This window comes from Amphiura filiformis, unplaced genomic scaffold (genome assembly GCF_039555335.1).
Source record: "Amphiura filiformis unplaced genomic scaffold, Afil_fr2py scaffold_54, whole genome shotgun sequence".
Lineage (NCBI taxonomy): Eukaryota > Metazoa > Echinodermata > Ophiuroidea > Amphilepidida > Amphiuridae > Amphiura > Amphiura filiformis.
The window spans coordinates 419,873-436,338 of record NW_027305518.1 but is presented as its reverse complement, the minus strand read 5'-3'; the positions used below and the strand labels follow the sequence as shown (position 1 = coordinate 436,338).

General features: G+C 37.3%; 1 protein-coding gene across 1 annotated transcript; it reads right to left on the bottom strand.

Moving 5' to 3' along the window:
* Positions 1–5,573: 5,573 nt before the first annotated feature.
* Positions 5,574–16,433, bottom strand: LOC140144431 (uncharacterized). The gene is made up of 7 exons (XM_072166242.1): positions 16,353–16,433; positions 13,952–14,403; positions 12,394–12,434; positions 10,167–10,316; positions 8,996–9,255; positions 8,274–8,417; positions 5,574–7,536 (listed from the first exon to the last, which is right to left on the bottom strand). The coding sequence occupies exons 2-7, from the start codon at positions 14,344–14,346 to the stop codon at positions 7,012–7,014; spliced, it is 1,515 nt and encodes a 504-aa protein (XP_072022343.1). The 5' UTR covers positions 14,347–14,403; positions 16,353–16,433; the 3' UTR covers positions 5,574–7,011.
* Positions 16,434–16,466: the final 33 nt, after the last annotated feature.

Sequence of the window (16,466 nt, the reverse complement as noted above, 5' to 3'; positions counted from 1 at the left end):
AGACTGAATTTGCTTGATCACACCATGTATGTGACAAATCCAAACAAAATTGATCATTTGCTCCAAAATTTTTCATTCAACATTCTTGCTACAATTTGCGGATAACAAACAAAATTGGATTTAAACTTACAGATTTGTGTTCTGTTATGTTGCCAAAAAGTAAAGTAAATTGTTGTGCTAGTACAACAAGAGCACCAATGGCGCTGTGGCTCTACGCTTTTTTTGTGGGAAAGCAATTGTTCTTGGAGTCGAATGCGCAACAGGTTGGTAGCTGTATGGAAAGGTTGGGTAGGTCGGCCTGAAGGTTTAAAAAAATTCCCCACAAATATTGAATACGGTCCTTGAAACTCGATGCGGGGGTCAATCTTCCTCCGCCGCATTATTATTTTTAGCCGCATTACTATTAGTTGCAAAATCTGAAAATAATTCATTATTGTGCAAATTACTACTGAACCAGCAAGAATAATTTGTTCTGCAAAATTTTAAAATCCCTTTTTTTAGTATTTTTAGTTTTCAACAACTATAGAAAGCCTTGGCAACTATTAGAATTCATCTAAATTGACCTCAGACGACCCCAAAATGACCTCCCAAAATTTGGCTCTAAATGGTGACCTCAGATGACCCCAAAATGACCTTCCAAAATTTGACTTCAAATGTTGACTGTACCCACCAAGTTTCATGCCCATCGACAGTTTTTAGTAATTTGACCTCAGGTGACCCCTGGATGACCCCAAAATGACCTTCCAAAAATTTGACTCTAAATGTTGGCGGTACTCACCAAGTTCCATGCACAAACAACAGTTAATTAGTAATTTGACCTCAGATGACCCCTGGATGACCCCAAAATACCCTTCCAAAATTCGGTTCTAAATGTTGACTGTACCCACCAAGTTTCATGCCCATACGACAGTTTTGCTAATTTGACTTCAGATGACCCCTGGATGACCTCTGGTGACCGTGACCCACTAACCAATACAAACTTGTTCTATGCGACCCCACAAAATTAGGCTCCAAATGTTGGCCGTACCCACCAATGCCCATCGACATTTTTAGCAATTTTACCTCAGATGACCCCTGGGTGACACCGGTTGATCCTGAAATGACCTTCCAAAATTTGACTCCAAATGTTGACTGTACCCACCAAGTTTCATGCCCATATGGCAGTTTTTGCTAATTTTACCTCAGATGACCCTGGATGACCTCAGGTGTCCTTGACCCACTAACCAATACAAACTTGTTCTGCCTGGGGTCAAGATGCACCCACCAAGTTCGAGGAACATGCGACCCCACAAAATTTGGCTCCAAATGTTGACTGTATCCAGTTTCATGTTCATACAACAGTTTTTTAGTAATATGACCTCAGATGACCCCTGGGTGACCCCAAAATGACCTTCCCAAAATTTTGATTCCAAATGTTGACTGTACCCACCAAGTTTCATGACCATACGACAGTTTTACTAATTTGACCTCAGATGACCCCTGATGACCCCAAAATGACCTTCCCAAAATTTGACTCCAAATGTTGACAGTACCAACCAAGTTTCATGCCCATGCGACAGTTTTTAGTAATTTGACCTCAGATGACCCCTAGGTGACCCGGATGACCTTCCCAAAATTTGACTCAAAGGTTGACTGTACCCACCTAGTTTCATGCCCATCGACAATTTTTAGTATCTTCCCAAAATTTGACTTTAAATGTTGACTGTACCCACCAAGTTTCATGCCCATCGAGTTTTTAGTAATTTGACCTCAGATGGCCCCTGGGTGACCCCGGATGACCTTCCCAAAATTTGACTCCAAATGTTGACTGTAACCAGTTTCATGACCCTACAACAGTTTTTGCAAATTTGACCTCAGATGACCCCTGGATGACCTCAGGTGACCTTGACCCGCTAACCAATACAAACTTATGCTGGGGTCAAGATGCACCTAGTACCAGGGATCTATACGATGATTTAGTTTTTTGGGTGGATCACCGCATTTTACACATAAAATACACGTAACCCACACACAGCGCAATTGAATAACAGACCGGTACTGCACAGTGCATGCCGCTGGTTACCAGCTGTTCTCATTTATGTAATCAGCAATTGGAGCCTACAAAATCTGGTGCATTTATAGTGTCCGGTAGTACTAACATGTGATATCGGGAATTGACACAAATTTTACGGTAACAAAATCAGTCATACCCAGAAAGGATAAAATTGAATTGAGAAAATATTGTATGTGACATGGTGTACTAAAGATGCATCCACCCACCAAGTTTGAGGAACATGCTTCCCCTACTATGCTAGTCTGAGGTGCTCTGGCGATAACACTCCGATCGCCATGCAATCTAAGTTTTGTAGGCCAGTGGGACAGCGGAATCACTACGTGAACGAGCTACTACTACAATAGTCTCTGAGTAAAGAGGCAGACACAGACAAAGAAACAGATAGTGAATTAAATAGTGATGATCAGTTGAGTTGTAGCAACTACAAATTTCGAGCGTTTGTCAGGGGTCAAATCCCCACCATTTATATTTCCCCACACTTTTTAGACAGACACCTTTTTTATCAAAAATTGAACCCACACCCTTATGCAGTGTTTGTGACCAAAGCTTACAGCATTACTTATCAAATTCGGAAGACTGAACATCGGCGCTATCGCTGTTTCATACAGTCACTTCGGGTCCATTTAGCACTATCTGCGCCATCAATCCATTTCAGAATCCGAATTGATGCAGAATTTACCTCATCTATTATATCAAACACTCATGATTTTCTTATTCATCTGAAACATCTTTCGAAAAGATACGACTTTAGATTGTTTACAGCATTACTTTATCAAATTCGGAAGACTGAACATCGGCGGCGCGCCGTTTCATACAGTCACTTCCGGGTCCATTATTTGCATTTTTGCCATTTTGGAAAGCATTATTGTGTTTCAATTTATTTGCTTATTTATTGTTTTCTAACTTCTTAATTATCAAATTATTAAAATTTAATTATTTGCTTCCAAGACTTGAAAATATTTTTTGTTATCCATAAATAACAAAATTTAGCCAAAAATGTCACAAACGATGTTCTTACACTGACCAAACGAAATAAAAATAGAGGAATAATCAAACACCTAAAAACAACATTACTGATTTTGCTTGGTAATGTCATCTACATAGATCTATTTCATACATAATAAACATCTCAAAAAAAGTAACTAACCCCCCTTAAATAATGGCCACTATTCAAAAACGGGCTATTGTATAAAAAATCTGCAAAGTGCGTTGGAAGCAGAATTTATTTCTGCGCAATTTGACACCTCATTTGATACGATAGCCCAGAAAACAGTAAAACACCGGTCAATTTAATGTAGTGAGGTCCAGATTTGAAAGTTGCACTTACAACAATACAAAAACACTCAGATATCATTACACTAGATTTCCTTCCATATATATACTGAATACAAATCAATAGAATTTACTGCAACTTTCAAATCTTGGGTTACATTGATTTAAATGTACGCTGTGACGTCAATATTTAGTCAATTGCTACAAATGAGGTGCCAAAATGTGCAGAAATAAATTCTGCTTCCAACGCATTTTACAGATTTTTAATACAATCGCCCGTTTTTGAATAATGGTCATTATTTAAGGGGGGTTAGTTACTTTTTTTGAAATGTTTATATCGTATTGAAATAACTTACACTAATTTGGTCTAAGCTCTAATGGCTATTGCATGTACATGTAAGTACAGGAATGAGAACGTTATCATGAACAGACTCAGGATCACAAATACCATACACTTACAGTAACATTTATACCAATATGTCATAACAAGTAAGGCTCACAGTGGGCTATTATGTATAAAATTAATCCACACTCCCCATGTGGAAGAATACTTCCACAGGGCAAGTATGAATTTCAAATGGAATTGGCACAAATCTATTTCATACATAATATATCTTATTGAAATAACTTACACTAATTTGGTCTAAGCTCTAATGGCTATTGCATGTACATGTAAGTACAGGAATGAGAACGTTATCATGAACAGACTCAGGATCACAAATACCATACATTTACAGTAACATTTATACCAATATGTCATAACAAGTAAGGCCCCAGCATACTTTCCTGCCGCTTGCCGCTCGCTGCAAGCGGCAGAGCATTCAACCAATGACAAGCCTTGATTGTGTCCGTTTGTCTGCAATGCGCGTGCGCCACGCCGCTCAGCGGCAAGCGGTAGGGTAGTATGAAACCAGCTTGAGGCTCACAGTGGGCTATTATGTATAAAATTAATCCACACTCCCCATGTGGAAGATTACTTCCACAAGGCGAGTATGAATTTCAAATGGAATTGGCACAACTCTATTTGACACATTCTCTTGGTCGGGCTGACGTCACAAAGGGGAAATAGCCTTGTAAAACCAGTGTGCACATGTGCAGTTCCCCTTTCTCGAGCTGGTTGCTATGCGCGCGCTTGTGCAAAGGGGACGAAGGGGACAATTTTCCCGGATGTCCAACCGAGTGAATACTCACCCTCCCTCTCACAAAGATTCAGGTTGAATCTTTCTCAATGGGTGTATAAAATTCAAATGGAGCTGCCTAATTTGTTCATTCTATTTGAAATTCATACTCCCCCTGTAAAAATCATCCACAGGGGGCAAGTGGATTTTTAATGGAATAGCCCAAGTAACATTTATCAACTTGCCTGTGGGTCAAGAGTATAGTACCAACAGTAACACATGACCTTTTGGTTTATTATTCAATTAATAATTAATAGTAATATGGTGTCAGAGTGTCATGCTCCTGCCAATACAATTGATTTACCAACCAGGGAGGGCACTTTTCGTTTCATTGGCAAGTTGTAGCCATAAATTAATGGGCGGTGGTAGATGGTAGAGCGTACCAATTAGTTTGGGAGCCCACTAATCTGAGGTCCAAATTGCACAATTTTATTGAATTTGTCACAAATTTTGTAAACTTTGGCAGCAAACTGACAAATACGCAAGATGGTCATCAAATGCTACCCAGCAATAAAAATATCCTAGCAATACCATTTTCCACCCTGATGTGGCAGTGATGTCAATGCGCAGAGGCACCCCCTCTTGTAAATGCCGCCAAGTGTGGAGGTGTGTGTATATTCCAACTGGGGAGATTCACACACCCACATTCAAACTGGGGAAATTTGTTTACACAAATCTCACAGCAACCGCCATACTGTGGAGGTTGCTCTAATCAGAAAATGACAGGTGGTATACCCCCCCCTCTATGGCCCAAAAACCCCATTTTTGAGCTTATCTTCAACTGTGGAGCTCCACGGTTGTTAGCAGACTCCACAGTGTGAATGTGACAAGACACACACACCTCCACAGTTGGAGGCATTTACAAACGCAGCTACTTTGCGCGCACATCTTTAAGTGTGTGAGTGTGTACGCCAGCGCTTCGAGTGAACATAGCGGTTTGAGCTGCGCTCAATGAAATGCGCACTGACGTCACTGCCACATCATGGTGACATATGGTATACAACCCTGTTCACTGCATGATCCAAACATCATCAAAATGGCAAGACACTCTGAAAATAGCATTAGTGGGAGATAGGGCACATATATCACAATGTACTTTACACACAAAAGTTTTACTTTATTACAAATTACAATTATACCATCACACCATGGAGTATAAAGTCAAACTTCAGTAAAATATTGGCAAGATTTGGCTACTATGATAATAATTGTGTACTGATGTCTAGTTAGTGTATCATTATAAACATACACCGTAAGGGCTGATGTGTATTCGACATCGAATACTGCAGGAAAAAGTACTCGGTCTTCAACTCGTTTTTAATTAATTTTAGATTTTATATAACGAATGTTTATTGACAAAAAATCATTCATATTTGATGTCAAATATCAGTTGGAGAAGTTAAAACATGGCTGGGTTGGGCTGGAAGTATATTGGGAATAGATTGACTAACAAATAGTTGTTGCATCAAATATTCAAGTTCATATGAACCGGGCTTAAGACCATATTGGTTGTCTAGCTGGTCATGCAACAAAATAATTGTGTACAATGATGGGCATGTCTCAATATTTTAGTTCAGTGGTCCTTATAAAGGTTTGTGCAATTTTGGCGACATCTACACTAGGTAATTTATTGACTCATTCTGGGAGGATATATTTTCCTTTTATTCTTGAAAGGTTTTACATCAATCTGTGACTTTTACATTTTCATTCATATATGACAATGTTCCCTAAATTTTATGCATTGTCATTTCTGTATCTCCAATCAAAAGAATGTATGGATCTTCCTTATAGAAAACATAACTGTGATCTTCCAAACAGGGAATGTGAGTTTCAATTGGGATTACCTGAATGGGTGATTCCATTCAAAATCTACACTCCTTGTGTGAACAATTAAGATTACGTCTTCCATAGGGGTGTACAGATTTCAACTAGAATAGCCCAATTTGTCAGTGTTGGAGCCTGTAAAGTGTGCTGAGGCTTGTGGATCAATGTCTAGGCGTTGTGCCTGTGCTTTTTTAAATCAGTACGCTTTTATTTTTCATGCACATTTTTCTTTCAATTACCACAACAACACCCGATAAAGTGTAAACCTACAACTTTGCTCACTTAGAGAAATAAAACGATAGGAATTTTTGTTTATACTATCCTCTACCGTGTGATAGACGACAGGCAGGTCCAATATTTTGAGTAGTGGATGCTAGCGCAATTATACATACTTTTTACTTCCCCCAGAACTAACTAGTATTGCACCTTTTTCCATAACACCTCTAATGGTGTCAATTGGAAGCAAATTTTGCAGCCCAAATTGCAGGTCAAGCAGTGAAATCACCTGAAAGTCACCCAATTTTTTTCCTATCCATAGTTTCTATGTGACAGGAAACAACTAACAATTATGATGGCCAATGTCAAAAGTCACCCATATTGTCTTCTTAACTATTGAATTTTGGGACAGGAAATGGCCAAAAGTGGAGCTTAATATCATCAAAAGCCACCCAATTGGGCTCCAAATTACCTTTTCATGAGAGCATAGACAGCACCAGCAGCTGCACCAGCTGCAGTGGCTAATAGATACTGAGCTATGGTATTATTTTCACCTTCAGGTTGAATGGAATCAACCTGTGTATGATCCCCAGTGGCTAAGTCACCCCCTGATTGGTCAGTTTGGTCTATTCCACTTATAGTAGGTATTGGGTTTGTTACTACCTTACCATCAGCTTGAAGGATATGTTTATTATCTACAGAAGCAGGCACTGAGTTATTTGAGTCTTTTGGGTTCATATTAGACATTGCATTTGATTGGTTGACAAGATTTCCTTTTTCAGTCGCCACATCTGATTCGCTGATTGTGGTCACATGCAAATGTGTAGTAGTTCTGTGTTGCCAAATGGGCGGATCTACGGGTGATTCCAATATGATAGGAGGGGAGGTTGGCATTGGTGATGAGGTGTGCGAGAGGGAATCGGGAGGCATTGGGGATACACTTCTTGAGGAGAATTCTTCGATGTCTTCTGGGTTGATGTTGATCATTGCATCCTACAAAATACAAAGAACCAGAAACAAAGTTCATGAAAATATGTTTATTCAGTCTAATGAAAAATATCTAAGGTCTAAATCTAAGTCCGTAATTTTAGCAAACTAGGCACATTTTGTATTATATTCTTGGTAGAGATCTAATTTGATCAAGATGTCTACAATTTTATGATTTCCCTTGACTACATTAACGTGGATGGAAGTTTTCAAATGCATATAAGTTCAGCTTATTACCTTTATTGTACTAACACATGCATAAGTGAAACCCAGAACAGGTGCTAGAACCACAGACAGGTACCCCTTACCCACAATCAACTTAAAAAAAACATTAACCCCATGAGAACTACCTGCCGATTGGGCAAAAAGAAGTTTGCATTATCAATTGAACCAATCAGCAATATTGTTAAAATAATTTCACTATGCAAAAAAAATGGGATGAATTATTTGCAACTTAGCTCCATTCTGATTGGTGATTAAAGTGAAGATATGTAATTGACCAATCAGAGGCAATTTTAGATCGGCAGGTAGTGCTCAGGGGGTTAACAAGCCATTAACAACACCTGTGACGTCATCAGCGGTATCTCAAATACATCACTAGCAAAACAAATATTCAGGGCAATAACATCCACTGAAGACAAACGCTTCACTTGTGTAACCAATTTTGTAGCGCAGAAGTTTCAAAATAATCTTCTTATTAGTCATTTACCAGTATTAAATACATAAAAAATAAGGACTCTTACCCATCCACCATTTTCGATAATAGTTTGTGCTAAATTCTCCTCGATATATCTAACAGCGTAATCACTCAGGTATCCCATGCTCTGGTTGCCTCGCTTCAAAAACCCAAACGCCATCCGACGGGTGAAATTCAACATCAGTGCTAACTATATATGGATCAAAATGGTGTAATGACAGGAAAAGAGAACATGTTAGCAAGATGTTATTTTGGGGCATTAAATCAATAAATTTAAGAAGTGTATATCTGGTTATTGTTAATGCTCTGCATGCTCTAGCCTTAGGCTTTAATATAAAAATCCAAGTTTAGAGATATTTCCTCAAAATATCATGAGCTAACATAAGAACCACTGAACCAATAACAGGCTTGTTTGTATTCATTTTAATGTATTTTTCACACTGATTCCAAATGGTCGGACAATTAAAAATTTTTCACAAAAATTTGAAACTTGTCATCTGCAATCGAGAGTGTTAACTCTCTTCATGCGGGTGTCGACTGCAGATGACAAGTTTTAAAAATTTCAGAAATGTAAATTTTCATGACCATATTTGGAATCAGTATGAAAAATGCATTAAAATGAGTACAAACAAGTCTAGTATTGATTTAGTAGTTCCTAAGATAGCTCCTGATATTTTGAGAAAATATTTCAAAACTTGAACTTTTTCCATTGAAGCGCATGGCTAGCACACAGAGCATTAAGGTGAGTTGGAGGCTAGGCATACTTACATGATACCACTCTGGGACTGCAGACCTCATCATATGCTTCACCAAAGATTTAAACATGAGATAATTAACAGGTGTCCCCCTAGCCGTCTCCCCAAACACCTGTGCCATCGCTTGCTCCAGCTCCTCTTTATGCTGTGTCATGATCATATCACCAATCTGGGCAATGCGTTCTGCTACTATAGCCTCCCTGGTGAGGGGACATATTGGGGGTATCACTGTGGGGCTGTCGTTGGCTTCATCACTGCAATCAGTATAGATGGCTGCATTAACAAAGAAATGAGAATGAAGTTGCTTTATTAAAAGATTGATTATTATATCAAACTTGCAATTTAATTTGAAGGTGGACATTCATTGATTTTGTATTCACATCAAACCAGTGCCCGAAATAAGGAAACAATCGCGGTTATCCTAAGAATAAGCGTAGACTAGAACCAAAGCATAGATTCTGTTGTCCTCAAAATATTTCAGTTGCCACCAAAAGGGCTATTTTTGGGTGCAAATAACGAATTTGTTTGATGCTTTTGCTCTGGATAAAATGTAGCCACGTGTAAGAATTAGGAAATATTATTTTGATCACTGTCACCATAGGCATAGATGAAGAGAAAAAAAAAAAAAAAAATATTCAGAAATAAACATGCTGATCAAGAAGATATCACAGAATACAGTGTGCTTGTGGTGATGGGTAGATATTTCTTGAATATACAAATGAGGTACATGACAAGTCAAAACTCTACGTCAAGTTTTACTCATTTATTTTAAAATCAAGTAAAATATACATTGTAGAGAATCCAGACAAATCACACCCCTGTATATTAGTTTCATCATTTCAATTTTATTCATAATACACATAAAAACAGATAAATTGAAAAGAAATACATTTAAGGCCAGACAGGAGGGTTGAGACGGTACACAAGGCTCAAACATCCGCAGGCATATTAAACAACAGCACAATACAACATAAAAATGCAGGTTATAAAGGAATACATCAATAATAATATAAATTAGAAATAGTATTGCATAAAAAAGTTGACAGGGACCCTTGAAACAATTGCACTAAAAGCGATAAAATATGGTCTAAAAGGCGGCATTTTGATAATCGACCAGTCATGGTCATATTTTTAGTAAAAAATTGTGTAGGAACATAGAATTGCACGTTGACTGAGGGACTTACCATCAAAGTACTCCTTCTCTAGACCTAATTTATTAAATGCTTCTTGCAGCTCTTCCTTCAACGGTTCTGTTAATTCCTCTATACTCTTTCTTTTCCTTGTACTCCATGAATCATCAACACCAAGTAGACAACTATCAGAATCTGAAGACACTAAAAGGAAGAAAGAATAATGCTAAGTTACTGGTGCCTCAAAATGATGGATCATTTTCATTCAAAACATCCTTAAGTTTGAACCATGCAGTTACTAAACTTACTGGAACCTTTTTCATGCAACTTCATTTAAGTGGGTACTACACCCCTGGCCAATTTTGTGCCTATTTTTGTATTTTTTCAAAAATTATAGTGCATTGGTGACAAGTAAAATATGTATATTATAGGGGCAAGGACTACAACTACTGCACTGACAATTCAGCACCTCAAGGCAAGTAGTTATTGATTTATTGATCAAATATTGGTTTTCCCTCATTTTTGACTGTAACTCCACAACTGTTGTTTGTGCTGAAATAAAATTTCCAGTGCAGTAGATGTAGTCCTTGCCCCTATAATATACATATCTTACTTGTCACCAATGCACTATAATATTTGAGAAAAATGCAAAAATAGGCACAAAATTGGGCAGGCGTGTAGTACCCTCTTAACATAAAGATTTCAAAGTTGGTAATCCAATTTTTTCACATGATGATTTGAACCTTCTATGAAAGCCTATCACCAAAATAAGCTGATTCCATGTTTTGGGTTAACTTAATTGGTCTGAACCCTGGAATTATGGAAACTTTCGGGCATCATAACTGCTAAATTGTTGGTCTAAAGTATATAAAAGTATACATATTTAGAATGACAAAGACTTGATAAGTTCATCTGCGAGGTCAAATTTGGGCCAAAATGCTCATTTTTGGCCCAAAATCTAAAAAATCTGTTTTTTTTTTCAGTACATCCTACCAAAAAAAATTCTTGGGCCAAAAATTTTTTAAATCAATTTTAAAAACTAGATAAAAATATCTAAGAGCCGTTTTTTCATTTTTTTGAATTTCGACCAACTTCACCAGACCAACCTTAATTGCTCCAGTGGTTTGCATATTAGAAGCAAAAACATGAATCACAGTACGATTAGTATACCACCTTGCGGGTGAGGCTATTACAGTACTTGTTTTGTTCATGTCATCTAAAAGAAACAGATCTCATACAACATTTTACTGAGTTATGAGAAAAATATGAGCTTTCTATATGTCCAAATCTCAATGATGATGGGTAAGCCTTAATGGGGTGGGATCAGGCGGTCAGTCAATCAGGACCGCACCCACGTGTAATAAATAACATAATTTTTCACATGACACCAGTCTACTGGTCAGTTTTTAATGCACCTGTACAATAAATTCCATCAAAATGTCGAAATAAAATTACCATCTAGAAACATTCAGCTTATGATTATGATGGTTTTGACTTCAGACATACTGTATTTAAATGATATGTGAGTGAGTTCCCAATTTTAACTTTACTTTTATCATTTTAATATACATACCCCCCAAAAGTGACTGACTTAAGCACCCAGAACGCTAGTTAGCCTGAATCCTTTGTCGTCTACCAACTGTGCATGTTTATTGTGCGATGCTTAGTAGTGACTGAAAACATACGGTACATTGAAAAAAGTGTCTGTCTGGCTAAAAAACATATTCGCGCAAGACATCTGTCGCAAACCATAATGAGACTTCTGATGTAATTGTGTCTTTTGGCACCACAGTGACAGGATAATTGTGATGAATGTTCAAAAATATGCGTCAAATAACAAATGCAGGTCAAAAGGTAAACTTGGCATGACAGCGCAGAATCAAACCGCCAGATTCTGGTGGCAAGTATGACACAAAATTTACCCAGAAATTTTTCAGTCAGTAGTCGCCATCAGTCAGTCTAGGTGCTAATCAGTCTAGGCACTCGTTAGGTTGAATGGGCTATTCCCATTGAAATCCACACTACCCCTGTGGAAGATTTTGGAAATATCTTCCACGGGGGAGTATGTTTTTCAAATGTAATCGGTCAGAGTTCCATACTCCCCCTGTATCAGGGCATTACCTATATCTTCCACAACTGGAGTATTTCAAATGGAAGTTACCCAATTGCTTATTCTATTTGAAAATCATACTCCCACTGCAGAAGACTTTAATAGCTAAAGCTTCCACAGGGGTAGTGTGGATTTTAAATGGAATAGCCCAATACAGTAAGAGATTGTTACCTTTTCCAATGTCTGCAGAACTAGAACCACTACTGCTGCCACTTCTGTTGCCCAGTGAAGGAATGAGTAGCTTGGGTGAGTCCCCAGAGGAGGTTGGTGTTACAAATGCAGAGGTTGGGGTTGTACCAGGACTAACTAGACTCAATTAATTAAATAAAAGAAACACTATGATTAGTCCATATTTAGAGTATAACGAACTTCAAATACACAAGTTTTAAGACCTGTTACACAAACATACCTACTAAATATAATAGAAACATCTGTTATTTTTAGTTGAAAATCTGTAAAATCATATGATTCTATATTAATTGATGATGGACAATGTAGACAATAATGATGATGATATTAATGACAAAAACAATAATGATGATGATGATGTCCAGAAAGAGGAGGGATTATTTCCATATTGGAATGGAGGTGTATGTTGCCCTTTTTCAGCATTGCTGTCACCCTAGCCACAGACTCGATTATTTTAACAGAAATCATGCTCAGTCACCAAAAGTCCCCATATTTTTCACCTTGAATTGCAACTTCCATATTAGGCTTATTTAGCAGTACTTTCACTTCTTGTTTTCAAATAATAAAGTCAAATGAAGCCATTTCAGAACTAGCGATTCAATTTTATGTTTCTGTGGGGTTATTCGTTTCTCACCCAGGCCAGAGACCCTGTCTTGGTAAATATCATACTGTTCACACCTACATTTTATGACCAATGCCCAAAAGTCCATGAAAGGCTTAATTTCTTAAAATTCTTTCTCACAGAAAGCATATTGTTATGAAAATCTTGACCATACACCTGTATTTTATATTGAAGTGCCCCCACAAGTAATGATGATGTAAATGATGATAACTATCACTATGACTGCACTTGTACGTGTATGTATGATGACAAAGATGATGATGATGATGATGATGATGATGATGACTTGGATGAGGACTGATGATGATGATGATGATGATGATGACGAGGATGATGTAATTGATCAGAAGATAGCAAATACAAAATGTGACCTGCTTCCACAAAATGAGCATATAATTGCCAGGACACTATAGAAGATACAGTCCATTCAACATGACAAAATTGAAAAGAAAAGAAATTCTGGTGGAAATATTGATTTTTGAAGACCAAAGCAAAGAGCCATTCTAACATGTTTGGTATAATGTTTGGTATAATTTTAAAGGGTATAAACTTTTTTGTGACAGGAGATCGCAAATGATATTATTTAAACATGAAAAAGATACAAGGCACCAGATGATATGTTTGAAATGCAACCTTTTCTTTCCTACTTACCAACATTGATCTCTGGTGCTGCAGCTGCCATCTCCAAAAATGGTGGCACAGGTGCCACAGATGCTACAGTATCAGTTGTCTCTAGTGTAGTTGTTATTGTGGTACATGCTGCATCATGCATTGCATCCTTCTCCTCACCTTTACCTTTTTCCTCATCGTCAGCTGTCTCGTAGCCAGGTGAATCTACTTCCAAGTCATCTTCCTCCTGGGCAGCTCCATTCCTGGTGATTCTTCAGTGACTTCAATGGATTCCTTCACGTTTAGTACCTCAACATGTTGTGTTTCCCTGAAAGAGTCACCACATCCACAGCAGTACGTACTTCATCGTGTTCCACTTTGACCTTTTCTCTTCTCTTCTGACTTCCTCGTGGACTCAACGCAGGACTTCTCGACTTTCCAGATGATGGACTGAAAGACTGGCTTCTTGTTGTGAGTTGACCGTACTTTGATCTGACTGTCAGGTATCTCGGAGAGGCACAATGGCTATTGTCTTCTGACCCAGGCAGAGAGAATGGAGTGTGTGGGTGTGAGGAATCACTGCTATGAACATCAAATTCTGAAAAGCCTGGATCAAAGTCAGGTGGCACTAGGCCAAGGAAACTAAGTACTACATATTTTGTTTCATAAAGGAAGCCCTCTGGAGTATCGGTACCAGAATCCATGATGTTAATGAGTGCAATGGGTAGTTAGCTGCATGTCATTGAAACATTAAAAATTATCTGAAAGTTAAACAGGAAAGTTGAATAAATTAGTAAACTGTTTATGCCAAGGAGTGAAGCATGAATTGTTGTAAAGATTCATAAAGAAATTTGTGTGAATTAAAGTAGATTTTTATATGTTTGCAAAATCTATATTCTGAGAACCATTGATTTCCACAAAATTCATTTGCATGAATCAAAATGTTTTGGCTGTCAAAGTGTCGTACCGGTACCCTATTACTTTTGCTATATTAATGTCATTCTGATGTACCAGTATATGCACGCCACATTACATCTCTCTTTTCAATCCAATATTTAACTATTGATACACATTGATGCAAAAGTGAGAAATGTTGATTTTTGCAAGAGAAATACATGTACCAGTTTTCAAAAAGTGCAAAAACTACCAGGCAGGTACTGCTTGTTATGCAAAGCAGACAGTAACAATAAGGCCATGTGAAATAAATAACATGTAGGGTCGTGCGCCGTGAATTGGGGGCCAAATGCATTACGGTACTAAAAATTGAACAATTTACATGTGTTTGTACCTAAACTGATCTAATTCATAAACTGTTCATCAAAACCCTATAAAACTATATATCACTGTCAAGCTTAGAGCACCGGGTACCAGGAATACACACAAACAAACAACTGGTCAATATGCAGGGTACCACAAATGTCATATAGGGTGGAAAAGTTAAAATATGGTTCAAAAAGATAAAATTTAGTTCCCCTCTTATTTACTAACGTAAAAGCTTTTTCTGCTAAAACCTTTTCAGATGTGCTAATAACATTGTAGGCTTTCAAAAAAAGCAAACATGTAATGATGAGTTATGTTGCCTTACTGAGATACAGGGTGTTCAAAAGTCTTACATAAATTTTATGATTTTTATAACATTATCAATCAAAACTTTTTCCTCCAGGCCCTACACAAAAACCAGTGGCATATTTGAATTCCGCGTCAAATTTCCATCATGAAAATGCTAACTTTCACAGCAGTAGGGTAACTCCAAGAAATATGATAGTCTGAACATTTTGGAGCATAAATAAATACCTACTCCCTATTCCAGAAAAATACAGCACTAATATTTTGGAATTAAAAAAATATTATCCTGTTTTGCCAAATGAAATATAGCTAAATCCTAATCCTTTAGTTAGTCCTAACTGGCAATAAAAGTCACATTTTAATATTTTTGCAATTTGAAGTAAAATGGTCCAAAAATTGTAGTGACAAAAATCACAAAATTGTAAGACTTGGCACAAGTCTAAGCATTCAAAATCTTGAGTATAGGCTAATGAGTTAGCTCATAATTTTAATATTATGTTATTTTTATTTAAGTTTTACCTTCCACAATTTTAGCCAGATAAATTAGCAAGAAAATAAGACCAAATCCAGTTCAGTACCCCTATCCATTCTTGAGATCTGTGACAAAATGTTTGGGAAAAAATAAAAAAATGTAACACTGCCACCTTTTCCTATACCCGAATTCACAGCGCATGACCGTAGGCCCTATATCGTCCCTTTTTTTCTGCTGTGCATAGTAAGTGAAATGTGCACATGCTCAGGATCATGCTGGCTAAAAATGCAACAGAGACAGAGCAGAGTCACTGCAATTTTGCCCTGATTTAGACAAAGTTTTTGAGCAGAAATGGTAATTTAAAACAGGAATATATATAAATAGAAATACAGCTGGTAAAGATAGGATTCAATGGTAAGTGGAATATGTGATATTTCTGAAGAATAGCTTGCTGTACATTTTCACATGTGAATCTTTGTACTTCACAAGGATATTTCCAATGGGCTTTACTCAGTGTGACTCTCACTCATGAACTGGTTTTTAAGATTTTTCACAACAAAGTCATGAAAGTGATACGCAGTTGTTAAACCTCTAAATATAAGTTATTTACATGACTAAAATTACCAGATACTCATATTATAACAAACGATTATGATTTGCTATGATTCTTACTTTTAAAAGGTTCAAAACAGCACAAAAATCAGTTGTTTTGGTCCATGGATTTCCTCAAAATCACAAACAATTAGCAGACAGAAATGTGACATTCTAGAAACACAGAATATTTCA